We start from the raw sequence: 21522 nt of genomic DNA, 5'->3' as shown, positions 1-21522 counted from the left end.
TTAAATATATAGATAACTTTTCAATAAAAAAATCGATAGGTACTCGATAATAAATAGATAACTTGTTGATAGTTTTTTGGTAACATATCAATAAATTTTCGAAAGTAAATCGACAACAAACCCATGAATCGTAGACGAAAAATCATTAACTCATTGATAATCTTTGTTATCGATAGCAAATACGATAATAAATCGACAACTGGTCTAAACCTCGTCGATAACACAACTATAACAAACTGATAGTTCATCGATAACTAACTGTCAACAGTTCGATAACAAATAACACGCCATCCGGCTGCGGTTTTGACTTCAATTTTGACTTCAAATATTTTCCCCTCCTTTTCTTTCCTTTACCTTCGTTGCTTAGCATCGTTGATATATTTCACCTCACTATCGACACCGTTAATATACAGTTTTTTCTTCCACATTTTCTATTTCAACTTCTTTACATTCACTTCTTTTGCTTTGTCGTTCCACTTTCCCCTTTATATGTACATACATATGTGTTAGGGCGGGTCGATTTAAAAATCGCCAAATGTGAAAATCGTATTCTGAGGATCAAAATAAGAAACTTTGCCGAAGGAATCATACCTCTAAAACGAATTCTGATGTCCCCCCCTTTGGGTCGAACTTTTGGGTAGGGGCAATTTCAATTCTACCTGCTGTGTCTTGTGGTGGCTTAAAAAAAACAACACAAGCAATTTTACGATCTGAAATTGTGTCACAGTGATACCTTCATTTTTTAAAACGGTCAGAATTCGTTTTAGACGTATGGTTCCTTCGGCAAACTTTCTTATTTTGATCCCTAGAATATGATTTTCGCAGAGCAATGGGCGATTTTTTTTGCCTCCCCACAAATCGACCCGGCCTAACATGTATATATCATTGATTTGACTTTTTGTCCTCGTGATTTCGCTCATTGCGCTACATTGTACTGAAAACACTTACGTTTACATTCTATATTCCCCCATACAGCATGCCAATACCACACAATACATACCTACTGTGAGCAAAGATGTTGACACATCAAAAAAATATTTCATAAAAATGTTAAGTGATTTACCACGAAGGCAATGTAAACCAATTTCTCTGAGGAATACGTTAAAACGTTAAACCTTTTTGGCTTTCACGGCGCCTCCTACTGTAATATTTTTGTTGATTACACTAAACTTGCTTAAGGGCTCGAGATGCCCTTTGTGGCCTTAAAAAAAGGTCTGAAAGTAGTTTTTCAAAAATTCAACACATACAATTTGAGGTTGAATCAACTTTGCAAAAAGTCTTCTCAGAAATTTTTTGTAGACCGTTTCATTTCCTATAACTTGGGTACTAAGGATTAGAGCCCTGGAACACTTTTTATATAGAATTTTTATGAGGCGCCTCTAAACAATACCTTCAATATACCAAAAGCAATTTTGTTTGCCCACCCTAATACACATAATCATATTCATACATTCATTTAACAAATACATAGCCATTGTCATCTTTATGCGAGTCTCGTGACGGTAATTTCAAGGCAATCAAATTTGACAGATAACTGGAAAGTTTAAAATTTTTCGTTTCTCAAGTAGGCAAAGTAAAACTAAATTTTAATCAAAAAAAACTTATACATATATGTATATTTATCATCGTTGTATGTTTCCGAGTATTTTGAGTACCTGCTGTGTCAACACGCAAGTTTTTGTTAACGATTTTTGTTACGAAAGTAGCAAGTAATATAAATCCTAGTCTCATTTTAATACCTAAAAAAACAGGCAAAAGTTAGAGCTAAAAATCTTACGCTAATCAATCCATGTTATCCAAGTGAGCTTCCCCTATCAGAGTAGCTACCACCAAACCTAACCTAAGCTGATCAACTCTAGTTTTATATAATATTCGTTATCGGTTCATCAGTAATCGATTTTGGCGAGCTTTTTCGATCCGAATCCGCATATCTTTGAGTCGTTGCTCTATAATTTTTTTAGGATTTTTTTGAAAGTTCTCGCCCATAGCTATTCATGAAGTATCTCCGCTGATGTAGTATTCCGAGCTGAAGTAGGTTAGGTTAGGTTAGAGTGGCCATCGGTGCGAGAACCAGTGCACTTACGCCCAAACAGGTCCCATTGTGATACCACGTGGATCTCTCCCCTACTCAAACCAACAGGTCGATACAGCAAACGTCAGGAGTTTCTTAGGTTCACAGATCACAAGATCGTCAAAGAAGGGAGATCCCAGAGATTTCTTCCTCTTGTGCCAAAGCGCGGGACAATCGCACAGAAAATTTTTGACTGTTTCTACCTCCTTTGTGCAGCTTCTGCAGTAATCATTATAGGGAGCACCCAGCCGTTGTGCATGCCTCCCGATTGCTATGTGGCCGATTATAAATCCAACCACCAGAGATATGCCCCCCTACCAAGAAGAAGGAGACTATTTGTGCGTCTCGTGTCCCATTCAGGCCACACGAGCTTAGAGTGGTAGCAGGATTCAAGATTGCTCCATCTCACACCGGCTTCTCTAAGGAAAATCCCTTTCAAAATGAGCTTACAGGTAGCGAGCGGCATGCTCAATCCCTTCCAGGATGACGAAAGCGGAACGGATGTGCCCCTCTTGCAAGTTCGTCAGCCACCTTATTGCCCGGTATATTCGAGTGTCCAGGCACCCATACCAGACTGAGGGAAGTTTGCTCAGCGGCACTTCTCTCCTGGACTTACATGTGACCGATCCAAGTGCTTTTAGTGCAGTCTGGCTGTCAGAGTAAATACAAATTTGGTTATAGCCGTGAGCAGCCTTTCCCAGGTGATCAGCGGTCTCATTTATAGCAGCCACCTCCGCCTGTAAAACGCTGCAATGATCGGGTAGGCTAAATGATAGATTCCACCCTAGTTGAGGCGGCAAGACACCGCTACCCACCTTATTATCCAGTTTGGTGCCGTCAGTATATATCTGCAGCCTATCGCTCAGGTCTGGCGGCTCCATCAACCAATAATCCCTATCCGGGATAATAACCTCGTACGTCATATTGAAAAATACAGTCGGAGCGCAATGAAATAGGTGATTGGTCAAAGTTTTTTATGCGTATGATGATCAGTTGTAGTAGTCATGTACCCTTTAAACTATCCAAAAGTACACCTCATCTCGTCCTTAAGAAGAATACCACCCCACAACTTCTAGTCATTCATATCAAAATAACAAAATGTTTAACTAAACAAATTTATGAAATTATTGCCTATTACTAAGTTTTCTGTTTTTTTACTTCCAATGAAGATTATTACATAGGTTTTAGAAAGTGAAGTTAAAGCCCATTCATATCTTAAAAATTGAGGGTGCAAATATTGCGTTTTGGTTTTGAACTTTGTTTATATAATCGCTCAAATTTCAATCAGTTTCTTCAACCCTTCTGTAATTTCAGACTTGTGTTGTTTTGAACCCCTCATTTATTGTTGCGGTAACAATTATTACCGTATTTATTGTCACCGTAATTTCCTTAAACGTAGATATTATCACCGTTTTGACTGTTATCGTGATACCGTTACAACTGTAACCATGCGATTACTAAACCCCTTGAGAAGCCGCTCAAAAGGTCCGAAACCCAGAGAAATCTTGGGCTGTTTGGCTTGATGATTTGTGAATTAACCAATAAAAAGTAAACAAAATATAATGACGAATCTTCCCAGGCCACAGTGGAAATTCTGTAACAGTATGTCCATCCCGTCACCCTTAAGACATTAGATGCACGTGAAAAATAAGTTTACTGGGAAATTTATTTTACTTCGGTCTAGAAAATAGCCCAGTATATGCTTAATTGCCATACGGAAGGTTAGAAGACCTAAGTTATTGTATGCAAATCCTCTCACAGACTCCTAGAAACTCCGCAGCGCAACAGACGTTTCCACGTATTATAAGCAATTGCCTAAGAACGCTACTATTGATAAAACCTAGTTACGCACGCATCTTCTCCGCGCATATGGGAGCGTATATTACGAAATTTCGAAAACTGAATTAAGGAAACGCTTTGTCACCCGGCTTGTAGCCTGCTCTCTCCTCCGATGCGAGGGTATCGTTGCAGATTAAAAAAAAAACTTTACTATTCACGAAGACTGCTAATAATATTTTGTGAGCATCCAAAAATTCAAAATGAAAATTTATGAAAACTGTATTAAAATTATTGTGAGTCGTTACGAGCCAGAATATTATAACATATGACCTTCTGGTATGAACATGATCTAAAAAATATGTATATCAAAGTTAGCAGAGAAACCTAAATTCCGTTAACGTTCTGTTAGTTAACGTTTCAGAAAAATTTAATTCTGTGAGTTAACATTTATCAAAGCCGTAGCATACTTTCAGGCTGGAATATATACTTAGCCAGTCGTGGCTATAATAAATTTACCAATGTAGATTCTTTTAATTTTGAATCTGTATAGGCGACATTAACATGCATTTGGAGAAATATGGTGAATCGCAAGACGTTTTTACATTACTCGAAATTCCTATTTTCTGGAAAAATTACATAAGTTTGCTATATTGCAGAGTTAATTCAGTTTGTCTTGCGATTTACCATGTTTCCCCAATCTGTTTCAAAAGCAAAGATGAATTGTGGTGAACTTTTTGATTTTCATTTAGGTGAAAATCATTTTTGAGTCGGGAGATGTGATGTGGCCATGTTCTGCGAAAGGTGAATTTCAGCCCTCTTAATAATGTTTGGTACATATTTTTAGGCGCTAAGTGTACATTTTTTTTGTACGAGCTAAACAAACAAATTTGTGAGCTACGACTACACAAATTCGATAGCGATAAGAAAACGATGCCGACAATAACGAACGCTTAAACTTTATATGGATTGCTAAGCGGCAAATTTTAAATACACTTCTGAAATTGCTGCGCATAAAATTTGTCCTACTAAATTTCAATACGCATTATACTGAGATGTAACTGAAATATCTGTTTTTGTTTCACCCTCTACACTAATTCTATGTATTCTATGCGTGTCCACAATTCATCGCAACTGATTCAGCTATATGTTATACCCTATGGCCATCAGAGGGTTGTGTCTCCGCTTTTCCGTACACCCTGTCCTGTTGTTGTTGTTGTTGTAGCAATGCTCGCCCCACCTAATAGCCGCGACCGATCACAAATTGTCATCAATATCCTCTAACGGGAGTCCAAGGAAACTTGCCGTTTCAACAGGGGTGGACCATAAGGAAAGGGGTGTTAGAGGCGTTGGTTCCACATTACAATTAAAGAGATGGTTGGTGTCATGTGGGGACACATTGCAAGCAGGGCATACATTTTGTATGTCGGGGTTGATTCTGGATAGGTAAGAGTTTAACCTGTTACAGTATCCAGAACGAAGTTGAGCAAGAGTGACACGCGTTTCCCTGGGGAGTATGCGTTCCTCTTCTGCGAGTTCTGGATATTTTTCTTCAAGTACTGGATTCACCGGGCAATTCCCGACATAAAGGTCCGACGCCTGTCTATGGAGTTCACCAAGGACCTGCTTGTGTTTTTCCGCTTCATACGGCTGGGTTCTCAGGTGCCGTATTACCTCAAAATGCTTACGGAGATGACTCCTTAGGCCCCTAGGCGGTGCTGGTTCGTCAATCAGATGTCTGTTGGGATGCCCAGGTTTCTGGGTATTCAACAGAAACTGTTTGGTCAGCATCTCATTTCTCTCCCTGATGGGGAGTATTCTCGCCTCATTATGCAGATGGTGTTCTGGGGACATAAGAAGACAGCCCGTGGCGATTCTGAGAGCAGTATTTTGGCAGCTGTAGCTAGTTGTTTTACCATTGCCGGTAGATGGGTCTCCTAAGCATTATCTAAGCGAGGATAGCCGTTTTTTTTCACGCGCAAACGAAACGCTATTATTAGCCGTCTTTTTTTTTTTCTACACGCGTATACGTTTATTAATCTCTCATCATAGCTGCGGTATAGAGTCGATGGCATGGCCCTTTTCAATACAAAAGTCATGCCGATGAATTATGGTCATCTCCGACGAACCGACCGATAGGTCTTGTTATGGGAATTCATGAAAGGTTCGGCACAGCAAGTGTTCCTATCGGCATCCGTATTTGGAAACAGACGCAGCGGAAGACCTCCGCCAATAAGACTTGATCTCCCTTGGTGTTCGCAATTTGTGTCAGTTATGTTGAAGCCGGAATAGCTAGGCTGACTTGCGCAACTGCAATGCCAAAATCTCCTAGGCGGCAAAGCGCCAATTGTTGGTAATGATAAAATTTCTTCATATTTCTCTTTTTACTCAGAGCCACCATCATAATGGCGTATAGTCATAGTTCATGGTTTTTAAAAAAGTCGGGCTTTTTGAAAATTTAAACACTATTTTATTTGGTCTGTGAATACGCGCAAAAAAAAAAATTACTAAGCTTTCAAAAGTGCGCCTAAAACAATCCACACAATAAGGTTTAAGTTACACTATGTATGTATGTACCTAAATAGTGAAAAAATGGAATAGCAACAAAAAGGTAATTCTTAGAGACCAATTACAAAGCGAGCAGCGGGACATTCATATGGCTGACTAGTTAAAGGCATCTGCCTTTACACCAGTATGAAGTATGAATGGTGGAGATTCCCGAGAAGCTAGCTGATGAAGAAGTGAAATTCAGAAATATGTCCTAGTAACCATCGCCGTTTGTAAACTTTGCAATTTTTCTCTAATATCAACAACAAAAAACCATTGTATAAAGCAATATGAGCAAGTCTCGGTAATTAAATACATACGCGCCAATAAAGCTAAATTTATAAAAAATTACAAAAAAAAATATAGTTTCTGCACGTTTTTATCAATAAATATGAAATAGGTACAGTTGCTGAAAGATGATCAAAACTTCGAAGGCTAAAAAAATCGAACGTTTCTAAAAAGAAAATCGATTCTACATTTCTTAAAAAAAGATCGATTGAATTGATTAAAAATCGAATCTGGATCTACGAATTAACAATTCAAACAAAATTTTCGGTTAAACAAAATGATAAAAGTGATGAATGAGAAATAAAATGTTCATAAAGTGGAAGGAGAGAAGTGTAGATAGCTACATATATTTATGTGTTGATAGCATAAATGCTTTTGATGTGAAATATGTACGAGCGGAAGTACGAGAAAGTTCAAAAGTGTGCAAAATAACAAAAGCAAAATGATTTGAATAACAAATATGATACGAAACGGTTTTTTTCAACTTACCATGATATGAAACTGTTACGAACGATATTTGTACGCAGGTATCAGTACAACCAATCGGCTTTAATGTGCGCACAAACTGACCATCTTGTATTGTATAAACATTAACAGTACCATCCTGAAAAAAAAATTCGATTATACATTTTTTATAGAATTAACAGTTAACTTAACTAAAACAACTTACCAGCGAACCTGAAACAACCATATCTAGTTCCGTATAAATAGCAACACTTGAAATGGCATCATCATGGCCATACAGAGTGGTGAGTGGTTTAGGTGAGAATGCATTTTGAGTATTCAATTGTGTTACAGCTTGTAAATGCGCTTGCCCCGTTAGCGCATGTATTGGTATATTTGTGCTGGGTTGAATGTTGCCATATTGTTGACTTTGTATACTCCAAATGATGCAAGTACAATCGCGTGAACCAGTCACTAAGTAGGAGCCGCAGTTATCGAGGGCCAAGCATGTGATAATATCTGAAGGGTAGAGAAAAATATAAAATATGAAAAGCTCAGTGCAGAGGTCATTACAAGAGGGCATAGTTTAAGGACTAGACCAGTAACATACCCTTGCGAATAAATATAGCAGCATATTGTATTTTTAAAACGCTTCCCCCAACGGGTTAGGGGTCAGAATATACCCGCCGTAGGTATGCCTGTCGTAAGAGGCGACTAAAATACCAGATTCAAGGGGTTGTGTGGCGCAACCCTTTCAGGTTGTCAGCGCAATATATAGCTTCTCCAAACCCAATTCTCAACCTCACCTATCCGTGGCTAATCCTGTTTAATTAACAGCCGAGGCTATGGCGACCACGAACTCCTCATGGATCTAGGGGGTGGGAGGGCGGTATGGCCAAGAAGGTCGCATGTGGTCATAACAAATCGTTCCCGGGATGGTCGGGCTTGGTAGCGGACCGTGTCTTTATCGCCACAACAACAACATTTTTAAAACGCTTCTTTTTAAATTTCTTATCCCTATCAGTTATGTATTTGTTTTCGAGTGATTACTTTGAGCTCGTTCTGCCTTCTTAGCTTAATTGGATTGTTTTATTTTAACAGGGCTTTCAGAGGCCACATCAATTCCGCATTAGTAAGTTCGTTAACTGATGTCTCAGCAGGCACCCACAGTTATAAGGGTTCATGTAAAGAGACTTCCTTAAATAAGGACTTCTTCCAACTGATATTAGTCTATCTTAGAATTTCTTTGAAGAACGTTTTATCCCAAATCAGCTATATTACTGTCCTCGAGTCCATATTGTTGGTTCGTTTGCTGGCGCTTGAGCAGGAGTTTACAATAATCTGGGTCCTTTTTAAAATACCTCCTTAAACTGTTAGGTGTTCAAAGGGATTTTTGCCAAAAGACTACCTGGTTAGAGAAATAATAGTGAAAAAGGTTTCGAAACAAATTCCAATTAACTCTCCGAACACATTCGTGGACAAAACTACTTAGTTTAGTCATGTTCTTCCCATGATATTATGAAAGTGAAGGCACATGAGTTAAAAATGCGATAGCGTTTATATAACCGCTTGCTACGCCATAAATAAACCAAGCCAGTGTGCTTTTTTCGGCAGAAAGCATTTATCCACAATTCGCACTAGTTCATGTAGCGTGACCTGATTGGCCATCCAGCTTTTAGGGATTTGATTTGGTGATTTCTCGTTAACTGGCGCCCGAGCAGGTGCCTGCACTAATGTGTTACTTATAAAATACGATTTTGTTCGTCGAGAAATGATCTTTCTTTTCATTGTTACTACTGGTTGATCCTTGAATCATTTACACTCTTGAAGTTATCAGCCATTCAACTCACCTAAATGCCGTGTAACTGATGCCACTGCTTTTCCTTTATGTAAACTATATACACGCAACGAATTATCCCAAATACCACCCGCATACAACAATTTACCATCTGTGCTCACAGCAAATAATTGAGAGTGTGGACTTTGGGAAGGATGAAATGGACCAAAAATGCGTTTGCGATTCCTTAAAAAAGAACATGCGAAGATAAGAAATTTTTTATCAAATTCAACTATTACACTCACTTCAAATTCGTTGTTGTTGCATCAATTTCCAGCAAAAATCCACGATCTTTATCATAAGACATCCATGAATTGGCACCAAGTATACATGATTTTGATATGCTGACAAGCACATCGGGACTTAACTGTAGAAATGAACGTGGCGGACTACGTGGCGCACTTAGGAAGACTACTGGATCTTTTGGTGTTGATAGTTCACAATAATATTGCACAACCTTATCGAGAAAATGTGTTAAGTCGGGTCGTTTCAATTCGGCACGCGCCAATTTAAGTGCAGTCTCTTCTTGTGTCAAACGACGCGGATGTGGTTCACGCAGCAATTGTGACGGTACTTGACCAAAATTATTGATCATACCCTCAACAGCTTCACGTTCCACAGGATTTGTTATTTTATCCAAATCAACAGCACCTTCATATGAACAATAATAGAACACGTTGAGCGCTTCAACGGCTTTTGGCCCCTTCTGCTTGTAGCTGTTTTTGATGAGAGTGTGCAAAAGAGTTATTATTATGTTGAAAAAAATTTTTATTTTATTTCATCTCACCCAAAAATTAAATCGATCCAATGATGTAAATTCTGACTAACATATTCAGATTCTAAAGCACGTCGGTGTATGGCAATAAACTCTTCGGGTGTGGTAGCCCAAGGTGGTAGTATGACGTTATCAACTTTTTCTTTGGTTACTTGCAGGTGGCCCAGGTCGAATCTGTAAAAATTTGTATGGTGTTCTTAGTTTTTATTTCTAGAGCTAAGGCAACGAAGGACCACTTGCAGAAGTTCTTAAAAATTCCTATTATTTTAACCCCTCATGTGAATCTAACAGTGAGTTAAAAACATAACTTGCCATTTTCCAAGTATACTCAGAAAAGGATTACTGCGTCTCGTCACAACAAATAAATAGGAATATTCTAAATAAAGTTGGAGAAATGTGCTAAGCTACGTTGAAATGGTCGGTCTATAAAAACTCATATAGTCCTCGATGAACGTGGAAACTAATGGGATAAAATATTCTGCAAAAAAATGCATCTCATATTTATAAGTTTTTAAAACGTTGGCCTTAAAGATGAAGATAAGTGGCGTCTAAAGGGTTAAAACGGTTTAAAGAGTTGGAGTCAGAATGACAAAATCAACACTAAACTCTTTTTATTATCGTATTTTAGGGTTTTAAAACCTTTTAGAAAGCTTTCATTTACGTGGTGGGTTCTGCGACTTGCAAAACAGAACTAAAATAACTGATTATTGCCGGTTTTCGTATTTAAAATTTTTTAAAATATATATATAAATTCAAGTAACTAAAAGGTTAAACAATTCTCAAACATTTTTCGATATTCTTTAAAATTCTGAGTTTTCAATATTTTGCAAGTTTTTTAATTTTAATCCGTCCTTTACTTCATAGTGTGACAAATATTATCATCACTAAGCGATACTATCATCACTAAGCCGATACTAAGCAGCCACTCGTATGTACGTAAACAAATCAATCATCATTTACACACATGCATACAAGTCAGCGGAGAAATACACACAAACGCATATCATCATCAGCCGACGTAGTACTCGCATATAGCTACAAACTACAAATATACACCTATATGGTTGGTAACCAAGCATGAAGTTCACGAAATTACTAGACCTTAGGAGAAATGGGTGAACGAGGAAACCGAGAGTATAAAAGCAGCGCAAGCTGAGGCATGACGAAGCAGTTTGATTTAAACACGCAATTAGTTGTGAAGCAAGAGTTATTGTGAAGTACTCTCAAAGTAGTCTAATAAAAACCATTTTGCATTACTGAATATTGGAGTTATTTATTCAACAGCTTAGCGATTCGAACGTTAGCAGACGGTTTCAAATAAGCGGGATTTCCCTAAATTTGCTACAATAGTTTTTATTTACAGCATATTCAAGTTTTTTTTGGCTCGAAAGGATTAACCAAGACTTCAAAAAACCGCGTTTCCATACGAGTAGTACTATAGGGTTGAACTTTTTGAAACTATTTGAAATTTTTAATTTCCAAAATTTTATGATTTTGTGACGAACTAAAGGTCAACTAATACATAGTTCTTATTTATAACATGTTCATTATTTTTCTGGGCTCGAAATGGTTAAACAAGAGTTCAAAAATACTTAGTATGCAAATCAAAACTCTGGAAAATAACAAAAAAAAAAAAAAACTCAAAAAATCTAATCGGAAAATACGCTAAGGGGTGAAATAATGAGCTTAGAAAAACGTTTGCAAAAAAATCAAAGGTTAGCAAAAATATGTCCTTTTATAAGGAGACATTTTTCGCTGATCTTTGTCCATTTATATAAAGGAAGTGCTTAACATTTTTTTATTTTATTTTTATTTTTTCCTTTTCTTACATTTTCTCGGCGTCTTTTCCTATCTGTGAAGGTTTGCTGTTGTAGCTCAATGAGAACTTACATAAAAATCAATCCCAAAATTCCCTCCGTTTCGTACGATTTTTCTAAATATCTCATCCCGTGCGCCCCCTAGCAAATCTTTTTGTATCGTGTCATCGGCTGTCAGCGACCTCTGAATTAAGTTTGAAATTTCAAGTGTCTAGCTCATCGAGAAGTTACTTAAAAGCTGGTTTGGAAATTTTCAAATTCTTATCTAATTATTTCGATCCGTGCGCCACCTAACGGATTTTCTTCATTTTGTTGCATTGTCACGGTGTTCTAACCTATGTGGAAAGTTTCACGTTTGTAGCTCAATGAGAAGTTACTTAAAAATCGATTGCAAAACTTGTATTAAAAGCGGCCAAACATTCAACCTACCCAATATAAAGGAAGTAAAAATAAAAACGGGTTTAATACATCAGCATTTCTTAGTTTCCTAAACAAAGTTTAATTTTGGGAAAGACTCAAAATAAACAAAAATGTGTAAAAGGCTACTTAGGAACTGATATTCGAAAGTCTCCAAAAGAGACCATGGTTTATTACCTAGAACTCTTTTGCTTCAATATAATAGTACGGCAAAAAAATTCCGCGTGAAAATTTAGCTTTGAATGAAGTTTACAAAGCATCTTCGGTGTAAAATCCCGGAATTTCGTTGTTTTCGTTTGTAAAGCGACACAAAACTAAAAACTGTAGAAAGCAGCGCGGTCCGAAACCATTTGGTTGAAAAATTAAAATCTCAATGCTTTCGTATATATATTAAGAAACAGAACTTACTTATAGCTAGGTCTTCAAGAAAAATTCGGTTATAAAATCTGTACAGCTTCACATAACAGTTCGGAACACAAAATTAACTGACTGAAAAACTCAAAACTGGAATTGACAATATATATATATATAATAATAACCTTAAAAAACTACAAAAAATAAATACTTAAAATATCTAGTCTCCAACAAAGTCTCCACACTTCAAGTAACCGCAATACTTATATAAATACAAGCTCAAACACTATCAGAACAGTCCTAACGACTTACTTATTCATATTTTTGAGAAATTCCGGAAAATAAAAGAATTCCGGTATTAGCTCTTTTACATCATTGGGATTGTCCATTAATAATTTCCAAGTTTGTGGTATAGAATGAAATTGACGATCTGCCACATCGAAACGACCGCTTTGCAGTTCAATATGTAGCGAGGTAAATGGTTCGACACGCAGCAAATAATGCAATACACCGCCGGAATTAGAGTAATGAGTGCCATAGTGGAATTTAGGAATAGCGCCAGACGGATCCTCAAACGACTCGTATTTGTTGCGAACGCCAGCTTCATTTTTGGGATTGATCTAATGGCGAGGCAAAATTTATAGAAATGAGTAAAGTGAAAAGAGTTGAAAGTCGATATACAACTTACCACACCAACAGGTTTGGAGAGATCACGAAAAGATTTTGGGTCCGTCAGATCTAAAACATCACTGGTATAGTCCGATAAAATCCAAGGAAATACTGGGTACTGACTGAGATCATTGTAGGAGCGTCCTTAAAAGTTAAAGCAGCGTTTGTTTAAAATAAGAAAATAATTCGAAAATTTATATGTAGCTAGTACCTACCGGCAATAGTATTTAAATACATCAGATATTCGAAGTTCGATATCTCACGATTTACCCATCTCTGGGTAAGGCCTGATGTGCGCAATAATTCGCCCGGTGAACGTCCGGAGCCATATAATATATTTGGCGGTTGTAGACTTAAAATTTTTGTGAAAACCTTGTTGCGTGTCTACAAAAAAAAAAAAAAAATAATTTTTTTTATAGTTTCACGCTGTGTGGTGAATTTCTGCTGCAAAACTCACCTTTGTGGTGAAATTCAAAAAATAACTGGTTTGATCGATTAAAAATATTTCCAAAGCGCTACGTCGTAAATTATATTTTCGTAAATGAACTTCCCGTATTTTGCTGATTGGAAAGCTTTTATAAAATATAAGAATTATCTATTTAACTAAAAAATAATACAATATATAAGTAATGCACAATATATTTATATAATTACTATATATTTCGCAGATATTGATAGTAATAATTGTATACTTATCATTATTAAATTACTCCCACCTACAAAACATTATAGGTTTTAGGCAGATAATGCAATTCTCCTTTATTTACTTTAAAAGGCATTTTTATTACAAGGCAACCCTTGTTAAGTACTTCAAAAGGTATCCAAAATATAATGTAGTTTTTGCTTGTAATGGAGTTTTTATAAAGTGGTTTAAAAGCAGTCCAAAAACGAATTGATTTTTGGCTGTAATGCCATTATGGTTTAAGTACTTTAAAAAAAATTCAACAAATAATCGGTTTTCACTTGTAATGCAATTCATTTTTTATTACTTTGAAAGGTGCCAAAAATAATGATGTTTTTGACTTGTAATGTAACCCTTGTTTAGTTACTTTAAAAGGTATGCAAACATATATTTTTTTGCTGGGAATGCCATTTTTGCTTAAGTAATTTAAAAGCAATACAAACAAGTAGAGGTGTGTAAGTTCGGGTGTAACCGAGCATTATATACTCAGCGTGAGGTTCAATTGAACATTTCATTTCAGATAAATTACTTTTCTACATAACACGTGGCACCGCCCGTTTAAAAAAAAAATTCTCCCCATTTCCTCTTACATTAAAACTTGATAAGTGAAATATCATTGATTCAAAACTATTTTTTGCTAAGTTATGGGTTATTATTCTAGTCTACGACCCTTTTAAACCTTTTAAACTTGTTTTATATCTAAGTTGCCGTGGTCTTTATCCCGTCCATTTTTACTAGCAATATTTTCTGCTATAAGGAAAATATATGTACTCAATTTTGTTACGATATGTAAATTTTTCTTCGAGTTATGGTTCCCGAAACATTGAAAATTGCTTAGACAAAAAAAGGAGCGGTGCCAGACCCATCTTTTCAAATTTAAGTGTATTACAATTTAATGTTATAATTCAATTTAGAAAGTAAAATTCTATTGAAACACAGCTCTTTTTCGCTAAGATATAGCTTATTTTATTCGTCTACGACCCTTTTAAAAATCTTATATATAAAAGTGGGCGTGGTTCTTAACCGATTTCGTTAATTTTTCTTCAAAGCATTCATTATAGTAAAGCCAACCTCTCTGCCGAATTTTGTTACGGTAGGTTTAACGATTTTTGATTTATGATTAGTAATATTTGTATAATTAATTTTATCACAAGTGGGCGGTACCACGCCTATTTTAAAACATTTTCAAAATTTTTATCAAGAGTCTCAATATCAGTCCACACGTCAAATTTCAACATTCTAGGTGTATTATTTACTAAATAATCATTTTGTGTGTCCATTTGTGTTTTCCAAAATGTTATATATATAAAAAGTGGGCGTGGTTATCATCCGAATTCGCTCATTTTCAATACCAATCTATTCTGGGTCCAGATAAGCTCGTGCACCAAATTTGGCGAAGATATCTCAATATTTACTCAAGTTATCGTGTTAACGGACAGACGGACGGACGGACGGACATGGCTCAATCAAATTTTTTCCGATACTGATGATTTGGATATATGGAAGTCTATATCTATCTCTATTCCTTTATACCTGTACAACCAACCGTTATCCAATCAAAGTTAATATACTCTGTGTGCAAAGCACGCTGAGTATACAAATAATTGAATTTTTGGCTGTAATGCTAAGTATTATGATTTGCATCCGTTAAGAGGTATCTAAAAATTTGTTTTACTGCCCAAAAATAATAGAGTTTTTGACTTGTCAGGCAACCCTTGTTTAAGTACTTTAAAAGGTATGCAAAATATTATGTACTTTTGGCTTTTAATGAAATTCTTGTTTAAGTAATTTAAAAGCAATCCAAAAACGAATGGATTTTTGGATGTAATGCTATTATGATTTAAGTACTTTAAAATGCATCCAAGAGATATGTTTTCTTGGCTTGTAATGCAAGTCTTGCTAAAGAACTATAAATAGTATCCAACAAATAATAAATTTTGACTTGTAAAGCAATTTCTGCTTCAGTAATTTAAATCTAATTTTAAAAAAATAATGGCTTGTTTGGCATGCAATGCAATTAGTGGTTAACTACTTTATAAGGTATGTTTTAGCTATGACTAGGCCAAGTCTCAAATTTTAAAAAGCTTTTAAATAAACAGACATTTTAAAGACTCTAACTCAACTCACCGAAAATCATGCTTAGATCCATCTTCCGAAGGTGGGCTGAGATCGACAAAGGTGAAGAGTGTTTGATTAACTTCTATTTTACCTTTCACCTTTGTCATCAATGTAATGAGTTCACATTCTTGTGATATAACCGATTTTTCGAGCGGCACATCTTGTTGAGATTGTGATTCAATTGTTTGACGTAGCTCCTCTTCCAGTTGTAGATTCTCATCGTCAGCTAAGAAGTCACGTACAACGGCGTTCTTAATTGTGGAATCGAATTCCGAGATTTCTCTGTAAGAATTTTAACACATTGCTTTTACAACAACAAAATATAAATGAATTTTATCTTACCTTGGATCATAGGCATTTGTGGCATTATCGCGTAAGTTCGCAGCATTTTCGTGTTTGTTCGGATACAATTGTGGTTCGAGTTTGAGGCGCATTCGTGCGACATTTTCGTGATTGGAGAGCATCCAATATTCTTCGTCCAAGTTACTGAAAGATAAAGGTTTCTTTGAAAAACTATGAGTTTGTGGTAATAATTTAAGATTTTATATTAGATCAAAACTGCGACAGTTGAAAAATGCTATAGAAGTTTTTTGTGCAGAGAAGTCTTATAAAATTTTGTTAAAAGAGATTTAGAAAAGGCCTTTGCGCATAGAGCTTTAAGAAAGCTTTTGGTGGTGTGAGCTTTAGAAAAGATCTTCGTATGCAGAGATTTAAGCTAAAATATTGTTTTAAATTTTTGTCGAGTCCAGAATTTAGTTTGCTTTAAGATCCAAATACTTGCAACTATAACAGATAAAAGCACACATCACAACCTCGAAAGCCACCCCCGGATTTTTGTTATAAGATTTAAAAATAAGGAAGCCCCATTTAGCATACTTTAAGAACGAGCAGGAATTAGTGAAAAAGATCTCACATTTACTTAAGCTTTTACTTTTATGTTAGAAATATTTCTGGTATTCTTTATTCTTGAAACTAAAAGTAGTTTTGACACAGAGTATTTGTAGTGCTCGACCAACAGCCGAAGTTGAATTCCTGCTACGGGTTGGGTTAGACCCGGACTTAAGTAGATTTTGCGAAGCTTTTTCCAGAATGTAGAGCCATTACTTTAAACCGGGCGACGTTGGAAACCTGTATTAATACAGAGAAAGTTTTTATTGGTGCCTACCAAGGGCCGTGGCTAGGTCTTTTATACGGGTTGCGCTAGAGCGAACTGTCGTGAACTTTTCGAAGCGTCTATAAAAAATTTGATCTTTAATTCACGTCTTGATGACGGCATTACCACTGGGAGGAATCGAAACCCGGATTCACTGATATTTTCACCGACAGCTTTGTAGTTCAACAAAGATATTGATTTCACAGCACACATGCAGTTCCGACCAATTGCTCCTTGGACGATCAAGCGAGGATGGCGGACACCCTGATGTGTTTACATGCAAGCAGAGCCTCTCCCTGTCTTTCATTCATTCCCCTATTCGATTGGTCCTCTCTCAGCGTACTGCTTGGACTAATAAGAGGACTAAACAGAGATCTGTTTGACTTCTGCCCCAGCTGCTGGGATGAGGAAGAGACAGTAAGTGTCCGAATGCTTCCTTTAACACTGCTCTTCCGTTCATTTTCATGGAAATTTGAATGGAGATAGAAGATCAGTACCAGAGGCCACCCAGATTGTTGAAAGTCTGTCGGGGTACCATGTTCGTAAGGGACTCAACTTAGAGAAAAGTTTTCATATGAACGGAGTGGTGGCGAGGGAGGTGCTCTGATGACAGAGGCCTCTAGGTACCGCACAACTTGACACTCTCACTACTTAAGTACTTTTCAATATCTTGGGGAAATTTTTTCGACGAAACAAAAGCAGCATCGGAGGAGAAAGGAGAAGGGGCTTTGGGTAGACATTGGCGATATCCGTTTTGTTAACTATTGCTTAAGTTGAACTTGTCGGGCCCCAAGGGCCTCACACAGAATGTACCCATAGTGTTAATTTTTATTTATCTCTCTTAGGGAAAATTGAACTTTCGTGTCTCATTTATGACCCGGAAAGCTCCGATATAAAAAAAATATGATGTAGCTTTGTTTTCCAAATTTTTTTATTAACGATGAAAGTTTTTAACAAAGACAATGAGTATTTCTAGTTTATTTACAAATGGATGTCCCTTTATTGAATTGCCACATTCCTCCATCCATATTTGGCACGCACAGCGCTCCCAACAAGTCTTTCGGCAAGGCAAGCAACTCAACTATTAGCTGACATTTGGGCACGAGTATGTCGGTAGAAACGAGATAATCCGCGTAGTAAGTCAAAGGTCAATAATCCAGCATATTTTCACCACACTGCTTGTTTAAACAACAATTGGAGCGGCAAAAGATTTGGCGGCTATGAGGGGCGCTGGAGCAGCAACAGTTTTAGCAGCGACTACAGGAGCAACAGCAGCTACAGGCACATCTTTTTGTACGACAGCATTGAAACCGTTCAGTGAATCAGCATAGTAGTTGACGATGCGACGAGAGCCATCAGGTTCGATGAGCGAGTATGAGCCACGTACAATATCACCATCACGTGTCTCCTCTTGAGTCTTTGAGTCACCGGTAAGCGTATCCTGTACATTGTAAGCATATGAGTATTGTGGATGTGGATCAACAATATCGGTAGCGACGGCAACTGGTGCAGCCAAAGCTCTAGCAGCAACTACAGGCGCAGGTGCAGCAGCAACGACGGGAGCTGGCGCAGCCAAAGGTGCAGCAGCGACTACAGGAGCTGGCGCAGCAAATGCTCTTGGTGCAAATAGTGGAGCAGGCGCAGCAACAGATTTCACAACAGGCGCAGGAGCAGCTGCAAGTGGAGCTGGTGCAACCAATGGTGCCGGTGCTGTGGCATAACGAGCAAAGTACGGACTAGCAGCGTAGGCAGCTGGTGCTGCTGCATAGGCGAATGGTGAAGCAGCATATGCGAAAGGTGCAGGTGCAGAAACTACTCCAGCATTGGCTGTGATAGCCAAAGTGGACAGAACAGCGGCAATCTGGTGGTATAAGATGAAAAAAAAAAAAAAAACAAACATTAATCATTTAAAAAAATTTTAACACTTAAAGCGGCGAGTGCTTGGAAAACGTTGGCTAGGCTTATGCGTCAATAGGTGGTACACAAGACGATGAGCTCGTTACAATTTAGCTTCCAACAGCTCTATGCTTGCTGACTTCCGCAGTGGCCCAACCGACGAGGTTTAAACGTAATCCAAATGCCCGTTGTCCGCAGGATATGTGAATCGTAAAAAAAAACTTCCAAAGTCGCTTAAATACTTACAACAAATGGACTCATTGTTTGCTTAAGCTGATTAGATTCTCACTATCGGTTGTTTAAAATAAAACTGACATACATTTTCCAAATATGCGACGCTTTTTATACCTAAAAATATACAAAAGCGGCGCTTCTCTGGCCACGGATCGCCAAAGAGAAGACGATTTCCAAAAAATATTTGAATATTTGCCTTTTCGCGCTCTACTATGGTGGCTACCTAACACCTCACCTCTTACCGATGGCTGCGTCATTTGAGGTGTTATGGAACGTATTAAATGTTGCTCTGAGACTCTTTTCCTGCTTAAACTTTTTTTTTGGTATTTTTTCGCTGTTTTTTTTTTTAATGTAGTTTTTTTTTCATTTTTTCCTTCAGCGTTTTGAGGTTTTATTTTATTTTTTATCAGCAATATGCAAGCATGACCTCTTCATTTCAAGCGACACTTTGCTCATACGCGGGACGGCTGGTATTAATTCAAGAAGCTATACACGAACCAATTGCCAATGACAAAACACCTACCTACAGTCACTTAAAGTTAAAATGGTACAACTTATTATTTTTATTTTTTTTTTTCATTAAAATCGTGTTTCTAATCAAATTCAAATCGAATCAGTTTTATTAACGCCACAATAAATGCATGAAAGTTCAACAAAGTTAAAAGTATTAGGATATTCACGTGACTTTGATTTTCTGTTTATCTGGTTATCTTTTTAATACAGTTTACAAAAACGAAATACGCCGGATACAAATAATATTGAAGTAGATACATAAGATGATAACGAGTTGATGTGAATAACCAATGTGTTTGTTTCAAATAATCGAAATTAAAAAAAAACAAATAGTTTATTATTTAGATTTTTTTTGTTTTGATTAAATTTTTTATTTATTTCTTAAAATTTTTTTTTTAGTTTTAAGTTTTTTAATTTATTTTTATTTACTTATATAAAAATAAAAAAATAAATAGTAAAGTTAAAAACTAAAAAAAAAAAATCTAAAATACAAATAATTTATAACGCAATTGCACAGCTTTAAAAAGACGTATCAAAATTTTAAAAAAATTTATCAAATCTCGCAAAATGATTCGGAAAATGTATAATATTCAAGCGGGTTGCGTACGACTTGATTTTAAAACAGAACTCAAATGAATTTGTATGAATGCATTTAAAAAAAAGAAGTTTTGTATTTAAGTAAAAAATTAAAAACCAGAAAATTTTTAAAAAGCTATAAAACCTTAAAATTTGCCCCAAAATTATTTGCCACTTATCTATATTCTGCATATATTTTTGTTTTCTTCTTCTATTCCAAATTAAATAATAATTTTTCAACTTCGGAAAATTAAAAAAAAAAAAAACAATAATCATCATACAAATTATTGTTAAAGGCCTTGAGCTTGAATTTGACATAAACAAATTGTTGGCGAAATTAAAATAAGAATAAACTTTTCAGAAAAATTTTCAATAAAAATGTTTAATCTATATTTTTATTTGTCATATTTTTATTAAAATTGGATGCTTAACCGAAAAATTAATTAAAACAATTATAATTTTTAATCTCAGTTAGTATTTAAAATGTTTAACAAATATTGGACAATATTTCTTAAAAAATTTAAATTTTAAAGTATTAGAAAGTCTTGTCTATTTAAATTAAAGTTCATATAAAAATTAAAAAAAAAAAAAATTTGATAATTTTATCAAATGCCTCTATTAGAAAGTCTTGTCTATTTAAATTAAAGTTCATATAAAAATTAAAAAAAAAAAATTTGATAATTTTATCAAATGCCTCTTTATCAAGACTTGGAAATCCAGCTTTTTTTTAATTATTCAAAATTTATCTTATTTAAATTTTATTCAAAAAAAGAATTATAATGAAACAAAAAATTTTAAATATAATTAAACCTTTTTAAAAATTAAAGCAAAAAAATTTAAAAAATTTGATGCATTTTACCAATTTTCTTTATTTGAAAGTTTAATTAAATACTTAGCTTTTTTTAATTTTTTCGTTTAAGTTATATATAAAAATGAAGTCATTGAAAATAAACATTTACAAATTTTTAATAAAAATGTTAAAAAAAATTAAATAAAAATTTTAGCTGAATGCGTTTATAACCAATTCAACTATCGTAGGAGTGCGAGTTCGACTCCCACGCCCGGGAGAAAAGGCTTTGAAGAGATTTACAAGGTATAATCGAAACAGCTGTCGCCTTGTCCGTCCTGATGTCACGTTGTTTAAGTTTTTCCCAAATTATTAAATAAATTATACAATTAAAAAAAAAAAAAAATTGCTTCAAATGTTTTCATACATTTAAAAAAGCAATATGGGCAATCTCCGATTATTAAAATCATCACAAAAATTTAAGCAATTTCTCAACTTTGTTTTCCTAAATTCAAAAGCTTTTAATTTGAGTGGGTTTTAGTTTCAAAATCAATTGAACAATATGTCT

The 21522-nt window shown here is 35.7% G+C and overlaps 2 protein-coding genes across 5 annotated transcripts in view; both read right to left on the bottom strand.

Annotated features, from left to right (window-relative positions):
• Positions 1 to 21522, bottom strand: part of LOC137253131 (neurobeachin-like protein 1) — a 269267-nt gene that overhangs the window by 87630 nt on the left and 160115 nt on the right. For all 4 annotated transcript variants that reach the window (XR_010953738.1, XM_067789567.1, XM_067789569.1 and 1 more), the window contains 11 exons: positions 16138 to 16281; positions 15805 to 16077; positions 13453 to 13567; positions 13211 to 13379; positions 13015 to 13139; positions 12639 to 12946; positions 9751 to 9912; positions 9209 to 9679; positions 8977 to 9149; positions 7353 to 7645; positions 7172 to 7286 (listed from right to left, as the gene is read on the bottom strand). Coding sequence is in view for 3 of the 4 variants with exons in the window: in XM_067789567.1 (XP_067645668.1) it covers positions 7172 to 7286; positions 7353 to 7645; positions 8977 to 9149; positions 9209 to 9679; positions 9751 to 9912; positions 12639 to 12946; positions 13015 to 13139; positions 13211 to 13379; positions 13453 to 13567; positions 15805 to 16077; positions 16138 to 16281 (2348 nt within the window). In the remaining variant the exon portion in view is untranslated. The remainder of the gene's footprint in view (positions 1 to 7171; positions 7287 to 7352; positions 7646 to 8976; positions 9150 to 9208; positions 9680 to 9750; positions 9913 to 12638; positions 12947 to 13014; positions 13140 to 13210; positions 13380 to 13452; positions 13568 to 15804; positions 16078 to 16137; positions 16282 to 21522) is intronic.
• On the bottom strand, positions 17862 to 19241 carry Cpr64Ad (Cuticular protein 64Ad). Its single transcript, XM_067757611.1, has 2 exons — positions 19091 to 19241; positions 17862 to 18809 (listed from the first exon to the last, which is right to left on the bottom strand). Exons 1-2 carry the CDS (start codon positions 19103 to 19105, stop codon positions 18132 to 18134), a joined length of 693 nt encoding a protein of 230 aa, XP_067613712.1. The 5' UTR covers positions 19106 to 19241; the 3' UTR covers positions 17862 to 18131.

The sequence above is a fragment of the Eurosta solidaginis genome, chromosome 5 (assembly GCF_040869045.1).
Source record: "Eurosta solidaginis isolate ZX-2024a chromosome 5, ASM4086904v1, whole genome shotgun sequence".
Taxonomy (NCBI): Eukaryota; Metazoa; Arthropoda; class Insecta; order Diptera; family Tephritidae; genus Eurosta; species Eurosta solidaginis.
The sequence above is the reverse complement of the archived record's forward strand: the minus strand, read 5'-3'. Positions and strand labels throughout refer to the sequence as shown.